The 16,685-nt window shown below is 40.7% G+C and overlaps 1 protein-coding gene across 1 annotated transcript in view; it reads left to right on the top strand.

The window, feature by feature from the left end:
- Positions 1 to 16,685, top strand: part of LOC138636493 (metabotropic glutamate receptor 7-like) — a 66,687-nt gene that overhangs the window by 18,397 nt on the left and 31,605 nt on the right. The window contains exons 2-4 of the mRNA XM_069724531.1: positions 7,704 to 7,920; positions 15,573 to 15,708; positions 16,303 to 16,457. Of these exons, the coding sequence (XP_069580632.1) occupies positions 7,704 to 7,920; positions 15,573 to 15,708; positions 16,303 to 16,457 (508 nt within the window). The remainder of the gene's footprint in view (positions 1 to 7,703; positions 7,921 to 15,572; positions 15,709 to 16,302; positions 16,458 to 16,685) is intronic.

The following is a 16,685-nucleotide window of genomic DNA, read 5'->3' as shown; positions in this document are numbered from 1 at the left end:
AACTTGGTGGAGGAGGGATTAAAGCAAAGTAACCTATCTCCCACAGAACACATAAACTATAAACACTTGATTTTATTTGGCATCTACAATGTGGAGGAAACTGAGCTGCTGTTTGGCTTACTAGTAATTATAAGTATCCTTTTTCAAACCATGAAGTATTACATATAGTAGACTTATGAAGGGAGTTGTGGGTGGATGGTTGAGCGTTTAATGCACGATACTTTGAAACTGGAAACTGGAACTGACTGCAGACGAAATCTTGTTCTTTTTCATGGCTTGTTAGACAGAGCCAGCTATGTTTGGATATATGCTGTCATTGGGGGAAAGGAAGATAAATCTGAAGAAGCTTAGCTGCACGAGCTGTTCAATGAGGACAGGTGGTATACCAAGTCAAGTATTACTTGATGGAAACTGATGAAAAACACTTTTCTTGAATGTGTCTCACTATAATGCTACATTTATTGAGCTGTGTAACTAAAAAAAATTTAGCCCACTAATAATAGTGTCCTAGTCACTAATGTGAAATTCTAAATTGTAACTCATTTATTTTCATTAATAAATAGAGAAATGAAACTCTACATTGATAAAAACCTGTTAAAGTGACTCAAATGTGCAATGTTGCAATGTCTTTATAAAGTTATTAATGACTGTTAAACTACTGGTGATTTAAAAAAAGTTTCAGTATTAAACCTTTGTTTGTAAATTCAAAGAGACATAATGGTGGTTAAAAAATGTGGTTACTCATTTTTTGGTTTTGATCAATTTCGTCAGCATCAGAAGTGTTGAAAAACCAGCTAGAGGTTATACTGGATCGGATCGTACAGGATCTTCCATTGAGGTGCACCATTTGGACGTCTTGATTTCAGTTAACTGAAACCCTTTGTCAAATATTAAGGTTTTAATTAAGTATTAAATCGAGCCAACAGATGTTTCAACTCAGTAACAACTGTAAATATGTAACTATGGCCATTATATTTCCTTAATCTTTAAGTTTTTAAAATCAATATTTTAATATTAACAAGGGACCAAATGATTGTCTGTGAAAGATGCCGCGGACAGTGAAGAATCCACAGAGAAATATCACACGAGTCTCTAGTTTTAGTATCTTTCAGCTCATTATGGTTTTCCTTGCTACAATAATCTCCTTTTCATTGTCCTCATCAGCATAGAGCTTTTGAAAAAAACATTAAAACAGCTGTAAAAACCCTCTGTGCACTTCATGCTCAACACCAGACAGAAGACAAACATGACTAGCTGGCGAACATAGAGGAACACTTAGCAGCTAAAGAGGTGAATATTTTTTTCTTTGCTTGGTAGAACAGTGAATATTAAACTTAAATCCATCTGGTGGCTGGAAACGCGACTCCAAATACATGTGAATCTTAGTCAGTGTCTTTAAAAGTCAGTTGATATAGAAATCAGTACAAAAAGCTGACAACGAACCTTCAACAGATATGATTTTGCATTGGCAGTGAAGACATTGCAGATACACTGTCAATACAAAGTGCAAAAACATAGCCTCTGCGGATCTATTTGCTATTGCAAATTAGTCATATGTGAGTGTCACATTTTTGGCTGCGAGCGTTGAACTGAAAAATAGGGAGAAAAGAGACTATAAGGACTGAGAGAGGGAGAAAGTTGGCTAGCATTGGCACAATGACTGAGGGCAGATTGTCTCGGCTTGGGGGGAAACTGGCAGGCCGAGGACATCTCTGGGCAGGAAGTGTCTGCTGATCATCTGTGTGGGCGTGTCTGCATGCAGACATGACAGGGAGGGAGAGACACATAGGGAGATGAGAGTCACTTGTCTCCCTCCGACGGGGCTGAAACACACAGAGGGGCGGAGGACAAGGGAGCGAGACTGAAAGTCACAGGTTGTGCGAGGGCGCACTGATGAAACGCAGCCTTCACAAAAGGATAGTTAGAGTGAGAATGAGAGACACAGATGGGCAGGATGAGAGTGACAGAGAGAGGGAGGGAAAGCTGTCGGTTTCCCCCGCCCACCCTGCCTGCCTCCTTGGCTGAGTTGGCAGTGCCACGCTCTGGTAAAGAGAGATTACTAAAGCCCAGCCTGAGGTTGCATGTATGGACACAGTCATTACCTCTGCCCTGCTACAAATGGCGCTGCTGTCTGAATACAAAGCGGTCCCCACCCCCACCATGCAACAGAGCGACTGAGCCTTGATTTAGCAGGACAGATTTAAAACTTGATAACTGCTCAGTATTTTTATGTGCCTGTTTATTGTACAGTATTATTTGGTTTATAGAATATCGACCATGGCTGTTTTACAACGCCAGGCAGAGGAGCTACAAATAAATCTTCTGACGAGGGATGTTTTTTGGGAGCAAATATTTATTGTATTATGGGGCTGGTAATGGTGAATTGCTTTCAAAATGTCTCCTTGGGCAGTGCATTGGATCATACTTTGAGTTTGTGTATGCGTGTCATTGCACTGGTGTCATGTGGACAATCTGTGCATTGGCGTTCAGCCACAGACAGCATGGGGTTAGAGTTGGGTCTGTCAGAACCCGCCGTCATTTCCGCCGTCACCGTGGAGAACGGTTGCAAACAGCGGAGTGGAGCTGAGTGATGTCAAGATATACTTAGAAGCTAATCATGCAGCAAATAGAGGCACAGGGATTCCTGCAACTGGAACTGCCTGGCGGCCCTCGCTCCAGTTAGAGCCATTCAGGGGAAACATTTCAACTCCGCCACTCACAGTTCTTTCGGAGCAATGTTTTTGAGAAATGCTCTTGGAGTTTAATGGTTAGAAACCTCAGTCTGGACAACACTCCAGTTTCTGGTTCCTAATTTTTGACATTAATGGATTCTATTCAGTGCAGTGTTTTGTCGAGAACAGGTCTGTGGTTGAAGGACAGTTTTTGTTTGTAGTTGGAGTCTTTGTTCAAGAGCCCATGGACTGTCATATTTCTGTTTGGTATGGACACATTGTCTTTTCGTATCTGCAGATTTCCCTCATCTCACATGGCAAGGATAGATGGTTGCCATTGCCCCACCTGAGAGTTGTGATGTACCTTATACTGCAGATTTTTCTTCAAATACTGTTTCTATTTGTGTGATGCATATGAGGGGAAAGATAAAGCATGAGAGCACAGCTCGCTGCATCTGCAAGAATTGCTCTCAGCACATTAGAATCATCACCCTCACATTATCAGAGCACGCCAGTTAAGCACAAACATTAGAGTCTCTCACCTTCCTTTTGAGCTGCCCATGGTGCTTGTGGGCTGCTCTTTGTGAAAATATAACCGAAAGGCCACAGCACTCTAATTAACTTCACCTAGCATTCCCTCTAACCGTGAATGTGTCACCTTTACACAACCTCACTTAGTCACCCCTCTTCTTAAACACCCAAGTTGAAATTCTCATTTAATGTCAGTAAGCAGATTACCACCCCCTACACACACACCTCCCACCACCCATCACTGTCTTCTTTTTTCTCAAGCTTCTTTAGACTTCGCCAACAGATTTTTATTCAGGGCGGCCAGAGTACTTTGTGGTGGTAAATCAATAAAACAGTGTCCCCTATAACAGACCTCTGTGTTTTCCCTCCATCGATCCTGTCAGGCCAGATACATTCAAGAGCAAGCCAGGCGATTACCCTCAGCAATCCTAAGTTTGATCTATACTGTAAATGACAGGTGCCAGACATCAGCTTTGGGTAATTGTGATACTGAAAGGGGGCATCGTTAATCATTCTCTCTCGGCCTGACTCCAGTTGCTCATGATCAGAGATATTGTAGTCGGTATCGACATGGACTGCTTTCAGGCAACAGCACCTGTTCACCTTGTTATAGCACAGAGTATATTATATGATGCCATACTTCACATATAATAGCTTTAAGTATCCTATTAAAACACAAAAAATGGGAGCGATATCAAGTGCATTATGGATAGAACAATTTGGATAAAAAGATGAAGGAGAAAACAAGCCTTTACTCATTACAGGCTTATTATTTGCCGAAAATGATTAAAAAATGTTGATAAAATATCTATCCTCCTCGCCTTATTATCACCACATCATCAACCTCACGAAAGACATTCAAATCTGCTGCAATTTGTTGCAACAAGAGCTTATTATAGTTGATGGATTTCCAAACATGTCACTGTGACCAAAGTGGAAAAGCTAAACTTTGCAGCTCATAATCTACTGAGAAAGATAATCAAGTTCAGAAGATTTTAATTTAATTCACTTAGCTCATACAGAAGGATAAATTACTAACTGCCAGACAGAAAAATACAAAGGTGTTACAATCTAATCAGTATCAGTCAGTCAGCTTCTCGTTGTATAATAATTCCTGCAGGTTTAATCCTCGCACCGCACCATTTTCTCAATTAAGGTTTAGCACTTTTGTTACCTGGAGGTCAAAGTGGTAATTAAAAAATCACAGACTGAAAATGTGAGTGTTTGTACTGCAAGGAGGTGTAGTTTCCTGGGGGAAAAAGAGTGTAGAAATTATATCAACAGGGTACAAGCCAGGGACAAAGTAAAAAGCCATTGTCATCTTTAAATGTTTCCCTGCAGCAAAAAGCTCCTGAGAGACAAATGTTAAAGCAGCTCAGGGTCCCAGCCCGGGCGGAGATAGGACGTGATTCAACAAACCTATAACACCTTGTGACTCCACAGTATTACTACAGCAGCTATGATAGATAGACCACTATCACATGTTCCAAATAGGGGCTTTACTTTTAGGAAAGAAGAGTGTTCTTGAATTCAAATCACTGTTGCTGTTGCTTTTTCCATTACTTTGTTGTACTCCATCTTTGACCCAGTATACTCAATTTAGGCTGCACTGAAGGGATTTCACTTGTGACGCAGCAGCAGTCCTACCTCTAAATTTGCCTAATTGCATCACCAATTTGGTGTTTGCCAATTTGTAGGGTTTTTATGGGTTTTTTTTGGTGACTTGAAACATATTGAGTTGTATTGAGCCTCACCGCCTCCTCCACTCTTCAATTTGTCAGCTTTGTGCAGTTGACCCCCTTTGAGTTGTGGGTCAAAGCTATAACTCACACTGTGTGAGTTGAGGCGATCCCATCAGCGAGCCGCTGTGTCCTCATTCCCGTGATTCCCCAGTGTCCGTCTGCTTTTGATCACTCTAACAGAAATGGATAGCATTCATACAGTGCTTATATTAGACTGTGTGATGGGGAACTGCGCTGGGATCAAGAGAAGAATGATGTATGTCCCTGCATCCACCTGTCTAACGGGAGGTGGCCATTTTGAACCCAGACATGCCACCAGGTGTGATTGCAGTTTCAAAACCTGAAACAATGGTTGATGAGACTTTATCATGCAGCATTTTTAATGATTTACTTATCAATACAGCTCATTTGAAAAATGTGATTGCAGTCAGATTGATTGAGCTTCTCACTTTTTTTTCTGGGTTTTGACACATGTAAAGGTTTTTCCCAACAGACAGTTTTGACTTGTGTCACTTCTTCAAATGATGGCTGGGCCATTTGTGTTTATTCCCCACAAATAGCTAGTGTACTGTATTCACTGTAAATATGTCTTTAAGCCAGAGGGCACACTGCCTGTCTGTGTGCATTTGTCTGTTTATCTTTCCTTCTTCATCAATGCAACAATTTGCAAAATTTCAGGCACATTCTAGCCTTAGTGACTTTGTATGAAGTCACATTTCCTCTAAAAGTCACTTGCATGTCTGAAGATGCCATCAGTGCAAAATAATTTGGTTATGGACAAAAAGACCTGAGATGGGACTAGATCAACGTAATAACAAGTCACCCTGAAAATAACATAACTATTGGATAATTGTCAAAGCTTGTCACTCAAAACCACAAATCCCTGAAATAACATCACAGTGGAACGAGAAGAATTGGCAGATCATCAGGATTCATTATGTTGGAACTGTTATCTGTGAAAATTGGAATGGTAATCCATACAGGAGTTTCATTTTAATAGTTTAGTCTAGACCAAAGTGGTGGAGTTACAGACAGACAGGTACTCGCATGGATAAAATCCTGAAACACTTACAAAATGCATTTGGGTTTAAGAACACCTGCAGAATATTAGCAGGGTACTACACATTAGGAAAAGTGACTGTCTTGCATCTTTGTAAAGAGCTTGACTGATAGAACCTCTTTTATATACTTATGGGACTCTTATTTATCTACATGTGCACCAAAATGCACAATAAGTTTGTAGTTGATAATAATTGTGATTATGCTGCTCCCTTTAAAGTGGGAACATACACAGGTGTTAGTCAAGACATGCAATGTCCATTCAGAATCTGCCAGAAAATATCAATCAAGTGATAGTTCATTCTTGAACTTGGAAACAGAAAAAAAAAAAAGTATGGTCCAGCATTAAAAAGCACTTCATAGATTTGATACAAACTGCACTCAAGATTTATTTACTCACCTTTTCTGGAACTTAAGAGACAAGTTTTATTAAAGTGTTAAGTTTTTTGGCACACGATAATTAAGCTAAGAGCATGACAACTAATCAGACCTCATCCACTGAAAAATTTACCTTGAGAGGTGTTTGAAAGGGGGCTTTTTGTTTTTGCAGCTATCGTATGTATAAAATATGCAATGAAATATATATGGTACCAGTTGCAAACAGATGTTGCTGTAGATATTAGACCTCAGTGTCTATATATGTTAACGTAAAGGTAAGTAGTTCAGTAATACCTGAAAATGTTTGGCAAAGCTAAAGGGTGACGGAGACAGATTAAGGTCTCATCAGGAGAGAAGTGTAAGAGACAATTACGGTACTGTGCTGCTTGTTGATAAAACGTGCTGCAAAGACGTTTTCTGCAATAAGTCATTATTGATATCTTGAGTTGGAAGTTACAGCACTGCATGTTGCCCAGGTAACAGACTGCGCAAATATACTGATCGATGATAATTAATCAACAATGCAATGTGAAATAAATGAGAAACTAAATGCTTATTTGTTTTGCACCCCTTTTAGTCAACAGCGGTCATCTGCCTGTGACACAGCGAGCAGCAACAAGAAACACGTAGTGTTTGTACATGACTCTCCTTGAGAGTAGATTCACCCTCTGCATGTAATGCATTTTGAAAATTTAGTTAGTTTGATAGTTTAACATTTTGGAAAGTATGCCCACAAGAGATAATGTGTTAAATAATACACCTCAGAGGTGTTGGTTGGCAGATTTTTGTTATGTCTGAACATAGCCAGGCCAACTGTTTCCCCCTGTTCCTGGAAAGCTAGGCTAACCAGCTCCTGGAAGAAACTTTGTCCTTAGCATTCAGACACGAGAGGGCCATCAACCTCTTCATCTAACTCTTAGCCAGAAATTGTGTTGCATTGTACAATTTCTTAAGCCTCAAAATCTAGCTGACCATGTGAAACACCTTCTGTATCACATGTGGCATTGCATTATGGGATAAGCAGCAAAAAAACTACTTTTTCATTGCGCTTTGGGCATTTTTCAGGACACTGAACTGAGGATATATTTACTGCATAAACTTCACACTCAGAATACTAAATTGAGAGCACTCAAATCAAATAGCAGAGAGTAAATGTAGTGCACTGTACAGTAAAAAGGGAGCAATTTTGGACACAGCTTTTCAAAACTGATTTGACACAGCAGTCACCATAGCAACCATCTATGATGCTGCACCAGAATAGCATCAACACATAAGTAAACTTTTCCTTTTCCTTCCCCCAACCACGTTTCTTCTCTTCAAGATCCCTCAGATCAGCTATGCGTCAACCGCCCCGGAGTTGAGTGACGACAGGCGCTACGACTTCTTCTCGAGGGTGGTTCCTCCAGACTCGTTCCAGGCCCAGGCCATGGTGGACATTATCCGAGCCCTGGGCTGGACCTACGTCTCCACTATCGCCTCAGAGGGCAGCTATGGAGAGAAGGGAGTGGAGGCCTTCACACAACTCTCCAAAGAAGCAGGTAAGTGATCAGTGTGGGGCACTGCGCAAAAAAATATAGAATACAATTATTTTTATAATAATAATAATAATTTTTAAAAAAAGACTTGCACTCGCACTCATCCAGGAGAAGATCAGTTTTGCATTTCCAATTCATCATAAAATCTGTTTTGGGTGAATGAATTATTGATCTGTTTGGCAACCTCTGCCTTAGCTCCCCAATGAGTTGTGGAGTGTTACTGGAAATGTAGACTGAGAAACTGCTTGGAGAGAAGAGGCCACGTCACAGTAATAAGCACAGCCTTCACCCATGTCACTGTTTAAAAAAGAAAATGTAACCATTTAGTCTGTTTTTGCTAAATGTAAAGGCAGAAGAGGAATTGTTTGAAAATGATGTCCAATGTGTTCTCTTTGTCCAAAAGAGAGGAAGGAGAGCGTACTGGCAACGGCTCATTTGTGGGAGCTTTGTTTTACATTCTGCCTCTCTGCTTCACTCAGCCTCATATTTTATCACTGGTCGTGAGAGTGGCTGGCTCTGAGGATAATAATGGTGGTTGGTCAGATTTCTGGTCACTCACTCTCATCTGTATGAAGCAGCAGAGTTTTAGATATTTAGGCTGTGTTCCAAATTACGTTCTTCCCTTAGTACACTGAGCTATAGTACATGCTCGTACTCTCACTTGTGTAGCACTTGAATTTTGATAGAGAAGTGTTGTTTTAAACCGTTGCCACCGTTGCCACTCCGCACTTACCAGAAATAAACGTAGCATTTCAATGCATCACCTGCCAACATATCGGCTTTCATTATTTTACACAGAAATGAACATGTTTTTGTTCCCTCTGTTGAACACACATAATAAACACTGTGATGGCTTCTATCCAACAGCAAGATGGTGGTACTTAGTGAAAAATTATTTAGTGCGTTGTTCTGCAACAGCTGCAGCTTCCGCCTTAATTTATACATACTTTCAGTCGGTGGTCCCTCCCTTTCCACTACATAGCCAAGATGGCAACCATTGAATGTGAAAATGTGTCCATCGTTTCACACTCAACCTGTGGACCGTTTTGACTGCATCATCCTGGTGCTAGTAGTGCACTGTATGTTTCCATAGCTGACAGTATGAATGCACTGACACACTCAAAATACTGAGTGTAAGTACATAAGTAGGCCATTTAGAACACAGCATTAATCTGTTCAGAAACAAAGCCTGGCTTCTTTAGTGAACTTTACATACATTTCTTGTTGAAACCATATGGTTAAACAAAGAGTACATCGAAAGGTCTAAAAAACAAGCTATTAAAATCCATCTTGTTTGTTGGGTCCTGTCATGCAACATTCATTGTGACTGGTTAAAGTGGCAATAGTTGCTTTTCAAGCTAAATGAAATTTCCCCTCGGCGATTAATAAAGTGTATAAAATCAAAAATCAAAATCAAATAAATAGTTCCATTGTCACGTTTAGACTTGACAAGGTCAGGATGAGGATCTATAAGTATACTTTAGCCACTTTAACCAGTCACAATGAATGTTGCATGACAGGACCCAACAAACAAGATGGATTTTAATAGCTTGTTTTTTAGACCTTTCGATGTACTCTTTGTTTAACCATATGGTTTCAACAAGAAATGTATGTAAAGTTCACTAAAGAAGCCAGGCTTTGTTTCTGAAAAGATTAATGCTGTGTTCTAAATGGCCTACTTATGTACTTACACTCGGTATTTTGAGTGTGTCAGTGCATTCATACTGTCAGCTATGGAAACATACAGTGCACTACTAGCACCAGGATGATGCAGTCAAAACGGTGGCAATAGTTGCTTTTCAAGCTAAATAGTTCCATTGTCACGTTTAGACTTGACAAGGTCAGGATGATGATCTATAAGTATACTTATGTTTGAGATTTGCATTGTGACCATGTGGTGTGGTTTTGCTTGTAACTGGGTTGAAAACTGTGTACACGCTTGACTACCCAGCTTTTTCCACATTGATGCTGCTGTTGGCATGAAGTGGTATGTGTGAATCAGCAGTCATTGCTGTCGCCAGGAGAATCAGTTGGTGTACCGTGCAGTGGGTCAGCTATCTTTATCAAATCACATGGCTTACTATGCTGTGCTGTAGAAGTCTTTAGACAGTATCTGCTGCAGTTTGTCTGCAGGATGAGGACATTATTACAATACGCTGGGTGATTAAACAAACACGTTTTGCATAAAAGGTCTTAAGGCACAAGAACTGGCATGACTGAGTGTTTGAAACGTCAATCAGCTTTCCATCTTTCTGTCACTTTAAGAGAAATGAGACCTGAGCTCCATCCACGACAGTAGCGCCATGCTACAGGATGAAAGCATGTTGCTTCTTCTCACCTCCACCTCTATGAATTGTTATCCATTTCCTGTAAATTTGCAGTGAGCTCTGTTCCTTCTTCTAATAGATTAATGTGCGGAAACCTCTAAAATGAGGAAAGCTAATGATATCCCACAGGCACCGATCAGAAGTCCACCATGTATGAATATTTTATCTGTGTGCATTCATGTCCAGTGTGATCACTCATTAAAACTTTAAAAAGCTGTTTGTGGCAGCATAATTTGCATCGACAGAGCGAGAGAAAAAGTACCGTGTGTAGGATCGAATAAGAAGTCCTGATTCAAGGCGCATTTTTGAAGTTTCAGTTCATCTTATATCCTGAGATAAACACAGTTTCTTCCAGCAAGTTCTCTCAGGCACATTTCCACTGATGTTTCTTGTTTTCTTATGCAAAGAGCAGCAAACACAGAGTGATTTTTATTATAATTCCCGAACAGCTACACAAGGGGTATAGAATTATAAGCCATTGTTGTTGTTCACTTATTCTGTTGCGACTGAGCTGCAGTCACTTTGCAATATTTTGCATTCATATACAAATGGGAATTATTGCCTCTAAAGAAAAGCTTCCAGTACCCAAGGCCTCTTATCTTTAATAAACACATTAATTATGTAATAGCATAGCAATATAGTCACAGAATTCATTCAGAGGCACCGGTTCTGTGCCAGAACTGACTGGAATGGATTGAATTAAGTAAGAAAATAAAATCTTCGTGAACATGGAAAGAAAATCTGGGAAATACTAAAAGTGTGCAAGAACTGCACAACAACAAAAACATTGCTGGGAGGATGTTGTTGTTGCAGCATCCATGCAAGTTGATCCATAAGGCCTTGAGACATGTCTTTGTGGCTGCGCTGTTTGGTTGCATTGAAATGTCAGATGCATTAGCAGGATTCTCGCTTCACCACTTCAAGGAGAACCATCTAGCGGCTCTAATGCAATATGGCTGCCCATTCCCCCAAGCTGAGACTAAAGTGATGGTCAGCCTGTATTGATCTCTTCAATTTTTTGCTCCTCTTCTCTTTTTTTTGTTCCACTTTTCTCTCCCATGTTTAGGCACTATCCCATTGTGCACCTTCATCATGGCTCCAGGTGGAACTGGCAAAGATAAATCTTGTTTGTACTTTTCTGTGTCTGTCTGTCTCAAGCCAGAGCGATGGAGTTCAGTTTTCCCATTTGATACAAAAGACTCGCATTTGAGGAAAACCTCCCACAAAGTATCACTGTGGAATTGATTGCAGTAGGTTGCCAACACAATGTGTTCTTAGATCTAGTCTGAGCTGTGAGAGAAAAAAAATTGCCAGCAAAGGACTCATATTTAGCAGGAATAGGGGACTTTAGGGAAAAAGCTGATGCATGTGCAAACACCGTAAAATAGATACTTTTACATGACCCCTCGACATTGCCGAGTCGCAGACGGTGGACCATGGGAGGGCACACAGATGTAGGATGGGGATGTGAGCCTCATGTCAGCCCATTTTGATGTGCTCCCACGTGTTCTGGTGGGCAGACTCGGGAGAGCAGGTCTGCCGTTTGACTGTCGAGGTGATAAATATAATTGCAGCGTTACGGATCCCCTGGAGGTTCAGGTTTGGAGGGTGTTGAGTGGGTGGGCGGGGGGTTGAATCCATCAGGAGCCTCTAATTTAAAGGGATTTGTATTTCACCTAGCAAAATGGCACAGCTGAATTCCTCTGCCTGCAGTGCATTTTCAAAACCGACGGCATTGAGGATGAATAATTGAAGCAGTTAATGCAGTGCATGACCTGTGGCACTCAGACAGATAAGTGGAGAACTTCCAAGAGCCTGATGAATTTAGCCATCGTGATCATTAAGCTGTCTTTGACATATTATCAAATGTGGAGCAGAGGTCACCGTTTCATGACATATAGTTTTGATAATATGCTGTAGGATCATAGGTAAATGAATGAGGTACAGCTTTCAGTGTCACAAACCAGCAGACCTCCCTTCTACTATAAAAAAAAAGTTTACATTTTGAGTGTTCAGACATATTTTAGAAAAAGCGACTTTACAACCTCAATTTCTGCCCTAACTGTGAATGACAGCTAGAAAGTACTGTATTACTATACAGTCCTATTTCTTAGATAGACTTCAATACATTGGAATGAAATACTTTCTTCTCCCAGAGCCTGACATTTATCTGTCCCACATCCCAAATCTCCAGCCAAGACAGACAAGCGGCTCTCCTTTAAATCCACCATTTGAGTGGAGGACTCTTTCAAGTCCACACGCCTCCCAGTGACAGGTGAAAGCGGTCCGACCCACAGCATAGGCCTCTGGAGCTACTGATACAACACTTGCATTTCCATCATGCCTCCCTTGTTCCCCGACTAACTGACTGACCGTCTGACTGATTGACAGATGAGGTATTCTGCAGGCATTCAATAATTTAACTGCCATTGCACAAACGTTGGTCCGCAGCCTTCAGGGCTGTTTTGCGCCTGCAGCGCATTCACTTCTGGTGCTCTCTCTGTGAAGATGAGATCTACTCCGAATGCCTCTTATATTCATCAGTGGCTCCCGTGGTCTCTGCCTGTATTATTGACTGCTGTGACCTATAATACATCTCTGTTCAAGACTGTTAAACCATCGTAAGTCTTCACACAAGCCCGCAGGGTTTTTGTGGTAATGGAGTTAATGCATTTTCATGAGGCTTAAGTTCTCCGTGAAAAAAACGAGTTTTTCTCCTTTTTTTTTTTTCTCCCTGGAGTTAATGTGTGTGTGATAGCTACCTGCAGACACACTGCCCCCTGGAACTAAAAGGTGCTGCTGATTTGAATTCGTCAGAATCATTTGTTGCATAGTGCTGTAGTTTCTTAAAACAGCGACCTGGAAGTGCAATGTCATATTGTAGGCATGCTGTCTTAAATTCTTAGAAATCTCTCTGCTGAACCAGAGCTTTACCATCGTTCCTCGGAGACCTACAGCGCTGGCTACTCTGTACAAATGACAACAAGCATGTTTCACTTTAACAGGATACACAAGCCCTTAAGCAAACACGAGGCCATTGTCGGGATCTCCATTTTTATGTTTAGTCCACTTAGGAGGGATAACAGCAGCCATCCCAGAGGTCTTTTGGCAAACACTGAATGTTTTATCGCATCAAGAAAAATCCCCAAATCTGCTTGCTGAGAACAGAAAAATGGATAGCTGAGAGGAGGTTCAGCAGTTGTCATTTTGCTATCTTCTGCCTTTAGAAATACCACAGTAAACTGTGACTGGAGATGTGTGATCTGCCAGCTAAAGGCTGTTTATATCAAAGTAATGAGCCTGAAGAGAGTGGCAATTAGGAGATTCCTCCCATTTTTCTGTCTACGGCAGGGAAACTCAAACTGAAAGGTTATTGGATAGACTATTAAAATGCTTGAGTGGGAGAAATTTTAATTGGTTTGGGTAAAGCTTTTGCTGTTGACTCGGGACACCGGCTGGTGCTTCAGTTCAGGCCTCCAGTAGTTAGGATGTTTCCTCGCACAGGTGATCACATTATCTGTACTTAAGTAAGTACAATTTATTCAATATAGCACCTTTTACAGAGCAAAATCACAAGGTGCTTCACAAATGAAAGAGGAAAAAAAGATGTTAAGAATTAAGTAAATGATGAAAATGAATGAAAAAGAAACAAGAAATAAAAACATATGCAACAGCAGACCTTAAAAATCACTTTAAGTTAAAAGCACTACATAACATGAGGTGAGACAAAGGCCTGCTTGAACAAATGAGTCTTAAGCTGGTTTTAAAAGGCATCAGCAGAGACCGCAAAATGTATGTATACAGGAAGACCAGCAGCCAACACTTCAAAGGAACAACCACCTTTTGTTGTCAGTCGAGTGCTAGAGAGAACCAGTAAGCCCTGGTCAGAAGATCTAAGTAACCTACCGGGGAAATAAGGATGGAGCAGGGCAGATATACAGTACTTAGGTGGCTGACCATAGAGGCTTTATATATGAAAACAAGAACCTGAGGATTGTTGTGATGTGAGTCATGCTGCTGGACCTGTTCAGCAGCCTTGTAGCAAAGTGTTGAACCATTTGGAGACAGTCCAGAGACGACTTGCTGAGGCAGATGAAAAAGGAATTGCAATGGTCTAGGCGGGGATGATAGAAAGGAATGAATGATGATTCTTTCTAGCTCATATTGTGATACAACAGACTTCAGCTTAGCAATGTTTTTTTTAAAAGAAATATATATGTGTAAAAAACTTGCTGTTGATCAAAAGATTAAAGAGCAAATATAATACTGAGATTTCTAAGATTAAACTGTACAGCTGAAAAAAGCGACCCAATACACTGAGCAACCTGAGAGGCTATGTTATCTGAGGAAAAGAGCAACAATTTCAGACATGTAGGGACACAGAAAAACTCCTGTCCAACTGACAAGAGGAGAACCAGTCCAGGGCGCTCCAAGAGAAACCCACCCACTGCCTCAGCCTTTCACTCAGCATGCTGCGATGCTGAGAGCTTAAACAGTTAGTGATCATCCACACCTATAATTACCACACCACAGTGAAGCAAAGCTCTTTTATTTTTTGTTTTATGAAAAGGGTCATTTTGCTTTTCTAACCAATAATGAGCTGTTAAATGTCAAACCAAAGAAACCAATATTCAGTAATCTGCTAAAGATTTCCAATACATAAAATTATAAATGACCAGTTACAGTAATACACCATGCCAAATACACTATCCAACAATTATTTAGTTACTAACTAAAGCAATCAGACCCGTTCATCATGTACAAACTCATTAGTGATGATCTGTCTTCGAGTGATTTATTGTCAGTATTAATATCCTCTTTGCTTGTTATTGCCAGCTGTACTATCTGATTGGTTCAGGTTGCAATAAGAGATGTTTGATAATGACTTTAAATGAAATTTCAATGGCAAGCTGTTCTCAAATCAATAACTTGAAATCTGTAGCTTTATGTCCCAGTTTGTGTGGATTATTGGATTTGTTCTAGCAGATATGTTTATAACTCTCACTCTGTGCTCAGTCGGAAGGTGCCATTTGAGTGTTATATTGCATGCTGCGGTTAGCAGATCATAGCCAAAATGTAAATGTATACACTGTAAGACTATCATTTAGACTGTACAGCAAGCGTGACAGCCACATCATCAGAATCTCACTATTGTGCTCAAATGTGTTTTCCATTTCCATATGGATGAGAGGGGGGGGGGGGGAAAGCAGCTATTGTAACCTGAGGCTTTGTGTGTGTGACTGTGAGTACATCTGTGTGTCAGAGTGAGTGAATGGGTGAGATCATCCCAGAGGCCTTATCATTTCTTACTCCTGTCCTATTAAAAAGGTGGAATCTGTATCGCCCAGTCTTTGAAAATCCCGCACAACCCGAAGCTGGAGGATTACGACAAAACCATCCAACAACTGTTGGAAACGCAGCACTCGCGGGCAGTCATCATCTTCGCCAGTGAAGAAGACATACGGTGAGCAGCACAGAACATTCTGGCTACATCCATGTCGTTCAGGCGTGTTGTTGACTTGCCATGGTAGGTCTTTAATCTCTGAAAACAGGCTAGAGGTGCAGATTTACCATGCACACAGGCTGTGTCTGCTACACAAACACACCTATAACAACACAAACACAAGCATGTCTCAGAGGAGAAGTGGGAAATAGAGATCACAACAAAGCAACAGAGATATTGTTTCATTTACAAAGCCCAGTGGGTAACATTTATGTAAAGAAACACAAAATCAACCGTTTAGTAAGTATAAATTCAGCGTGAATAATACAAAAGCGAAATACAAAAGATGAGAGAAGAAGACATGGAGACAAATGCCTGTTTTCTTTAAATAAAAGATGAAAAGTACCAGCCCTGCTTCATGCAAAACACATACTACGAAATTACAATATACCCCTCCTCTTCTCTCACCTTTAATGAGATAAACTGAAGAAGTGCACGAGAGGGCTGTAATGTCAAAACAACCCCTTTAAAGCTGGCTGTGCCTCCGTGTAATAGATATTAGAGCGCATATAGCTCTTGTGCTCTCTCCTAATAAACACATGAATGCCCTTGCAGGGGAGTTCTCAATGCCACCAAGAGGGCCAATCAGGTGGGCCATTTCCTGTGGATTGGATCTGACAGCTGGGGGGCCAAGAGCAGTGCGATCCACCAGCTCGAGGATGTAGCCGTGGGAGCAGTCACCATACTACCCAAACGCTCCTCCATTAAAGGTATGCACACAGCGTGTACACACACAGATTCACACTGCAAGCTTCAACACGTTCAGTTACTCTGTTTCATTCCAATCTATTCTGTTGCTTTGTTAGACATAGGGAGGTTATTTTGCTTCTCTGTTTGTTTGTTCATCAGTTACAGACCTAAAAAAAAAAAAAAGAGTTTAAAAATAAATAAATGTTTTGATTTAAATACATCTGCAATCCTTGTTTTTTTGGGTCACT

This window comes from Brachyistius frenatus, unplaced genomic scaffold (genome assembly GCF_029030835.1).
Source record: "Brachyistius frenatus isolate BFR_SWC_R1_liver_20210118 unplaced genomic scaffold, ASM2903083v1 Contig_6, whole genome shotgun sequence".
Classification (NCBI taxonomy): Eukaryota; Metazoa; Chordata; class Actinopteri; family Embiotocidae; genus Brachyistius; species Brachyistius frenatus.
The sequence above is the reverse complement of the archived record's forward strand: the minus strand, read 5'-3'. Positions and strand labels throughout refer to the sequence as shown.